Raw genomic sequence first — 7,904 nt, forward strand, 5'->3', positions numbered from 1 at the left:
CTGCTACATCAGACATAGATACAGTGCAGTCAATGCAACATACCACTGACAAGTATCCTATATGACGACACATAGAGGCATGCTACACACCTACTTATGGCAGCACTCCTTAAAGGGGCAGCACAGAAATTGGAATATGTTTTTTTGCCCCTATTTGCTACTTAATAACCCCTTCCATGCCGCATATGGTAATGGAAGAGGGAGTACTGAAGTACAGGGACATTGAAGGGTATAGGATAGTTGATGTATGGTGCGCAGGGCAGTGCAAGCCTATCTCGTATACTAGTATACTGACTATACAGTGTTTGCATTGATAGTTGCAGTATAGCTGAGTTGTCAGCGCGCAGTGAGTGGTAGTTGAGTAACATGATTAATGTCCTGGGGTCAGGTTTACACGGTAATAACAGATGTTGAGAACTCAGTTTTGCACACTGCGGCCCCTCATGACACTTTTTGGGTTTAACCCAGGGCGAAAAATGGTACAAAATGATTATACTCTTCCAATGATAGACTATGGGATGATGTGCGGGCAGTGGCTGGTTACACAGGAAGCGGCGTCATTCCATATGCGGTTAATATACAACATATATGAGTCCCCGCTGTCCTCAATAACACTTAAGCAGCTGTCAATATTAGGATTTAACCCTTGCATGACTTAAATGGATTACAATCAATATACAGGACACAGAGAATGCACCGATGAGCCATATGGAATAGTGAAATGTAATATATGGATGCTAATATTATGGCGATGACTACAGATGGGAGGATTTGTCTCCATAGGGTTGCACTGAGTCTTACAGAATAGTTGTGGCTTACTGCAGCTGTGTGCCCACTGGTCAGGATGTGTCGTAGATGGGACAACCCGGACCAACAGGCTGCTGCAGGTCCATGGTGCCGGCTCCTGAAGTCATGGTCCAGCATGGGCCTTTGGGCGGTTTCACACAGTTGTAACATGGCCAGTTTAGGGCCCGTATTGTGGCCGCAAGACCTGGATGATAGTACTGTAGGGTGATTGTGGCCCCCCCAGGTGAAAATGCAGCCGGACAAAATGCAGCCCCATGATGACTGGTCTATGTCTGATTTACAAAAGAGCTATCATGGCGCTGGACATGGGGTGTATTGGGGGCATTCATGGGTAAAAATAACACAGCAGCTGTGATGCGTTTTCCAAAAAGTTGCAGCATTTTCCAGGTGCATCGGCATTGAATTCAATAGAGAAAATCTGCAAATTTTACAAAAATTGCACATAAAAACTTCAGATCCAGAGAACATAGAAAAAGTTGCAGCAAAGTTTGTGTAGCAGGGTCGCAGCTAGACTTGCCTTCACCCGGGGCAAATATCTCTATCTTAATACCCTGACCAAGGCAGAGTGGCTTGTCGCAGCTTCTCCTGGCAACCAGCACCCGGGGCAAATGCCCCTCCAGCCCCCGCTAGCTACGCCCACTGTCTTGTAGCTAACTTCTATCTCCCCAGTTACCCCATGTATATAAGTTTTCCAATAATAGGATCTTATATGCCCCAAATCAAAATAATGCCCCTCCTGTTCTTACGCCACTGTATATGTCCCGTCCTATTTAGTATTTTATATACAAACACTTCCGCGGTGCAACAACAAGGTCCCTTTAAATTTAATTTCCAACCAAAGAAAATATTGAACTTTAACCCTCAGCGACATCTGTTCCCTTCTATATGATACGACATTTTGTATCGCTATGTGTATGAAAAACGTATTTCTTTGGTAACTTTTTTTTTTATATACATCAATAATTTATATATTATTAATAATCATCATCGATAAATTCACAATTTTGGTTACTTTAACATATTATTAGTGTTGGGTGTTTATATTTATACATTAGTGTAATAAAGTGAAGCAAGACTGTGGCTGTTACCTTTAAGTAAATTAACCACGTCACTGCCGAGAGGTGTGTAATATGAGCGCTTATGGTCAGTGTCAGAATATTATTTGTGAGGTCTGGACTGGCGCCATGGATACACAAATGGTCCTTGTGTTCAATAAATAAAAATGTGGACGAAAAAAATTCTAATATGAATAATCATGATTTTTTTTATAATATAATATAAATAAGTAAAAAATATAATAGTAGTAGTAATAAAAGTAATATGTAATAATATAATAAAAATAAAATATTAATGAGTAATAAAGTAGTAATAATAATAATTAATAATAATAATAATAATAAGTAATAATAAGTAATAATAATAATAATAATAATAAATAATAATAATAATAAGTAATAATAATAATAATAATAATAATAAGTAATAATAATAATAATAATAATAAGTAATAATAATAAGTAATAATAATAATAATTAATAATAATAATAATAATAATAATTTAATGACAAGTAATACAGTAGTACTAATTAAAGTATTAAGTAATAATAAAGCACTACTATTACTAATAAAAAAAAAAGGGATAACGGGAATAATATAACAAAGATACCAATTATTATTATTGTTTTTATCATTATTATTTTGATTAGAATATTAATAATTCCACACCTGGCACACAACAAGTGTTATTACCGCACCTTATTTTTTTGCGGCCAGGTAAGAGTTAACTTCTCCTGATTTTCTTACCTTCCTCCAAAGGGATCCAAAGTAAATATTTCGTGACTGCACACATCACAGTGATTATTGTAGTTATAGAAAATATTTTTTTCCCATTTATTATCATTTTTATTGCGCCCTTGGTTAAGAGGTCGAATAACTGACCGCTCTGTAATTATGAGTTAACCCTTGTGGACCTGGTTTGAAAGTTTACCATAAACAGGGTAGTCCAAGAAACAGAATATCAACTTGTTTGAGATAGATCTCCACAAAGATGAAGTTTAGGTTCTTAAATGTTTGCGAATAAATTAGTATGGAGCAGGTTGGCCAAAAACATTTAAAAAAATTTTTTTAAAAAAATTCTGAGTTTGACAAATATCATTGGATACATTTTTAGCAAATTAGTTAATTTATGATTTCGATTTTTAGGGAAAAATGTAGAAATTAAGTAATAATAATAATAATAAAAAAGATATAGATTTTATTTGTTTATATCAATCTTTGTTGAATTTATAACATTATTTTTAATTATAAATCATTATTGCAACAAATTTTTAATTAACATTAAAAAAAAATACTCATGGCCATGCATTGTACATTGTTATATAGGGATCAGTTTTTAATAAATAATAAAAATTTTCAAAAATTCTCTTTCAATTGCAGGCCACCTGATGAATCAATATCAATATCCTCAAACCCATGTTTTTTTGTATTATAATTAGTTACATTTTTATTTACTGGATTATTTATTACTATTTTTATTTACTGGATTATTTATTACCAGATCTATTCTTCTTATATCCACAGTGGGAAAAGCAGGAATAGATTAAGACAGAAAAAAGGGTATTTCAGAGACGAAAACAAAGACTCTATCCCAAAGGCAAAACCACAAAATATTTTTCCTGTCTGCCTTTATGATGGAGCTTTACTGTCTGAAGCTTCAAAACAAAAAGTTCTAGGCTGATGAAGAATTAGAAATGTTAAGTTAAAAAGAAGCGAGTTTAGAATTTATGACAAAATAGCCGACAATTAAATGATCATATATTTTTTTGAAGTTTTTAAAAAAAAAAAAATTTTCTTACAATTTAGCAATGATTTATAATTGGTATTGTATTTTCCAGCTGGATAGATCTGTAGTGACATCTATCAGGTCAGGGCTGCGAACATGGACCAAAAATTTACTAAATTTCCCTAATTCAGCAATATTTTACTCAAATTTGAGAAAAGAAAAGTAATTACATAATTCCGTACAGTCCCGTAAATGCCAATGTTGTTGGTCTATATCAATGTTCACCAACCTGTAGAGCTCCAGCTATTGCAAAACCACAACTCGGAGCATACTGGGAGTTGTAGTTTTTCACAGATTGGTGACCACTGGTCTATATACTAAATTTTACAAGTCAATAATGTAGTTTACTAGAGTTTCTCTACCATGTTAATCCAGATTATATTTCAGATTATAGACATTTAGTTGACCCATCAGCACATACAGTATGTTTGGGTTCTCACTAATGGTTCTCCATTTCCCCCCCCCTACAGTTTACTGAGCGAAAATGAGAAACGTCCTTTTGTAGAGGAGGCCGAGAGGCTCAGAGTGCAACACAAGAAAGATCACCCAGATTATAAATATCAACCGCGCCGGAGGAAGAGCGTCAAAGCTGGACAAAGTGACTCCGATTCTGGAGCCGAACTGGGACATCACCCTGGTTCCCAAATGTTCAAATCTGACTCTGGTCTTGGAGGAATGGGAGATGGTCATCTTCATGGAGAGCATGCAGGTAATGAGGTCTATCCAGGAAAATAGGGAGCATGTGGTTTGATTCTATAGTACACTGTTTGGCAATTTGGCAAGGACCTAAGGCGGCATTGTCCAAGAAAAAGTTGTATATTATTAAATACATTTTTCTGCTACATGCTGAAGACCATGTACCAATAAGAAAGGGTTGTGGAGTAGAAGGAAAACATTGTATTGGGATCATAATTACTAAAGCGCCATAACACTTTGAAAAATGTACTATATAATGTACATAATACAGTTATGTTTACATATATATCACCTTAAAGGGGTTGTCTACTTTGAATTATCCCTTGTTGTTAGGTGGGTCCCTGGACGATAAGCTGATCACATGGTGTCCTGCTGCTGGGACCTCAAGTAATTGGCTTTAATATGTGCAGGAACCCGGTAATAACTGTTCAATTCCCCTGCAGTGCCCCCACAGGAGAAAATAAGAAATACAGTTTTTATTTAAATGGACTGTCCATGTACTCCACGGACATGCCGGTTTCTCCTGGAGGAGAGACTCTTTGCAGCCACTTTGGCTAATAGATGAGGGTCCTGAACGGTGGCCCCCTCTATGACCTCAGAATAGGGTGTTTACTAAACCAGACAATCTCTTTAAAGTGAATGTGCACCTCATGAATCCAAAGGTCGTTGTCCAGGCACATCTCTTGTATCCATGTGGTTGATGATGATGCAATATTAGGGCATTCTACTGTAGGGGCATTATAATAAAAAAAATCCTAACTTTTTGGTTATTTTTGGGTGACATGGAGTAAGGTTATTGTATCTTTTATCTTACTGTTGAGTTTCTCTACGTTTCAGCTGATTTCCAGTAAAAATCAGATAGTTGGTGCCAACATCTATTAGTTGTCTAGAATATTTTTTCCTCAGCCGCAAACCCGGGAGGTAAAACTTTCCAGAAACAAATTCTCTGGATGCCTCTAAGATTTCCTTCTTAAAGCATGAAGTTACTTAATACACATGCACATAAGATGATGACTTACCGGCTGGGAAGATGCTGTGTGTATTGACTGCCTTATTTGGGGGGGAGGGGGGGGGTAGACAAGCTTTTTGAAGGGCCACTTCAATCTTCAATTTCTAGATACTATCCCTAGTCATTAGATAGACTGTCTCTTTAAAAATATTCAGACATTATAACAGAAGAATATAGCATAATGACAATGTTTCTTCTTTTTGATCTTCTGCTACTAGGTCAAAATCATGGACCTCCAACTCCACCAACTACCCCCAAGACTGACCTTCACCATGGCGGGAAACAAGAACTGAAACATGAAGGACGAAGGTTGATGGAAAATGGGCGACAGAACATTGACTTCAGTAACGTGGACATTAATGAGTTGAGCAGTGAAGTCATCAACAATATTGAGACCTTTGATGTCCATGAATTCGACCAGTACTTGCCTCTTAATGGCCATGGTGCTCTTTCAGCTGAGCATGGGCACAATGCTACTGCACCACCTTACGCCACACCCTATGCACACCCAGCCGGAACCCCACAAGCACCTGTTTGGTCCCATAAAAGTCCTTCAAATTCAACCTCATCTTCTGAGTCTGGCCAGCAAAGACCTCACATCAAAACAGAGCAGCTGAGTCCAAGTCATTACAATGACCAATCTCATGGATCACCTACTCATTCTGACTACAACTCCTATAGTACCCAGGCTTGTGCCACCACGGTGTCCAGTTCCACAATACCCAGTCCTTTTCCCAGTTCTCAGTGTGACTACACAGACCTCCCAAGCCCCAACTACTATAATCCCTACTCTAGCTACCCACCCAGTTTATACCAGTATCCTTACTTCCATTCTTCTCGGCGCCCTTATGCCACCCCTATCCTCAACAGCTTGTCCATTCCTCCTTCCCACAGTCCCAACTCCAACTGGGATCAGCCAGTCTACACAACCCTGACAAGGCCTTAAAGAAGTCTTAATTTCTCAAACTGAGGACTATTATGCCATAAATATGTCTGGTTGTCATGAAGTCTTCCAAGACATGTGCACTATAGACAGAATGTACAGGTAGGAGGCGCTGTTCCAGTTGTTATATAAGTGCCTGCTGAAAAAAAATGAGAATATCTCTTTAAGAGCTAAGAGCATTTCCGTCTGACTTTTCCTGGGTTGTGAAATGAGCGAGGACTTTTTTTTTTCTTGAAAAACTTCTTCATTTTGGACTCTGACATGACATACAATGAAGGATGGACCTCAGATTTCCAAATGAGAAGTGAGATTCTCTGGGCACATTTAGGAGTCGTCGAAAGTTTAACCAAGTGCTAAGAATGTGCTGTGACCAATTAAACCAGTTTTAACAATTCCATTTCATTATGTTAGTTACTTGCTGGGGTAGAGGACCAGTCTGCAGTCAACTTTACACAGTCCATTGTTCTTCCGGACCTAATGCAATAGAATGACATCACTTTCAAGACCTTACTAAGAGTTCACAAAACCCCAGTAGAATTACAAATTTCAAAAAAAAACAAAAACATTTTGAATATTGAGAATCTGCTGTTATACTGAAGATGGGGCAAAAAAAAAATTCCAATTTATCTATTGTCACTTCATTGTGTCTCAGGCTTGGACTACATATTGTCTATTTCAGTGAAATTTTAAGCAATGTTTGGTTGTAATTAACTTTTTTTTTTCAAATGTTCTTATAGTTTTTGAGATCTGTTAAATATATATATAAATATATTTATGTGCCATATATTATAAGTGATTCATGATTTTTTTTTTTCATTGAAAATATTGTAGAACAGGGAGGAAAAATAATTTGAGGGAAGGAAGAAATTTGGTAGTTGGCAGTCTTTTTGGAAAACAGGAGGTCATCGTGCACAAATTCAAAAAGTTGATATGAAGTGTTAGTCGAATTTGTCAGATTAGTCAATGTATATTAGTAATAATAATAATAATAGGTGCTGGTTACATAATTTTTTCGAAATAATTTTGAACTTTTTAAATTATTTATTAACACCGACCAACATATTTTTGACTGGTTTTAAGAATTCTTCCGTTTCGCATAGATTACCCGAAGCCAGAGTCTTCCCACCATGCTAAGACTTAAAAAAAACCTCTCCCGTTATTTTATTATTTTTTTTAACTTAGTTGATGACTAATATTTTTTTTTTATGGACTATTTTATTGTTCCCTCTCATTGTATGCTGAGCATATAATAATTTCTATTTTATCATAACTTGTGCCTTTTTTTAAGATATAAAAAAAAACTTTGTAAATTTTAAAAAAAAATCTAGAAATTATTTTTGTCCTACTTTTCTTACTTTTTTCTAAAAAATGTGTCTTCGGATCGGATTTTTCATGTTTATGCATTAAAGCAAAATTCTCTGTTTTCTGCAAATTCTATTTTTCTGTTCGCATGAACGATCTCATTCATATGTATGTTGCTGATATTTTTGTTTTTCATTAAGCAAAGCTAACTTTTGTATATGCTTTCTTCAAGAAAATTAAAATGGCTTTTTATTAAAACTGACTTGGCTTTGTCATCGTATGTTAAGAACGAATATTCCCCCAA

The 7,904-nt window shown here is 36.0% G+C and overlaps 1 protein-coding gene across 1 annotated transcript in view; it reads left to right on the forward strand.

Moving 5' to 3' along the window:
• SOX8 (SRY-box transcription factor 8) overlaps window positions 1-7,666 on the forward strand; it is an 8,960-nt gene extending 1,294 nt beyond the window's left edge. Inside the window, exons 2-3 of the mRNA XM_075830595.1 lie at window positions 4,121-4,359; window positions 5,574-7,666. Of these exons, the coding sequence (XP_075686710.1) occupies window positions 4,121-4,359; window positions 5,574-6,301 (967 nt within the window). The 3' untranslated portion in view covers window positions 6,302-7,666. The remainder of the gene's footprint in view (window positions 1-4,120; window positions 4,360-5,573) is intronic.
• Window positions 7,667-7,904: the final 238 nt, after the last annotated feature.

Source organism: Rhinoderma darwinii, chromosome 6 (genome assembly GCF_050947455.1).
Source record: "Rhinoderma darwinii isolate aRhiDar2 chromosome 6, aRhiDar2.hap1, whole genome shotgun sequence".
Lineage (NCBI taxonomy): Eukaryota > Metazoa > Chordata > Amphibia > Anura > Rhinodermatidae > Rhinoderma > Rhinoderma darwinii.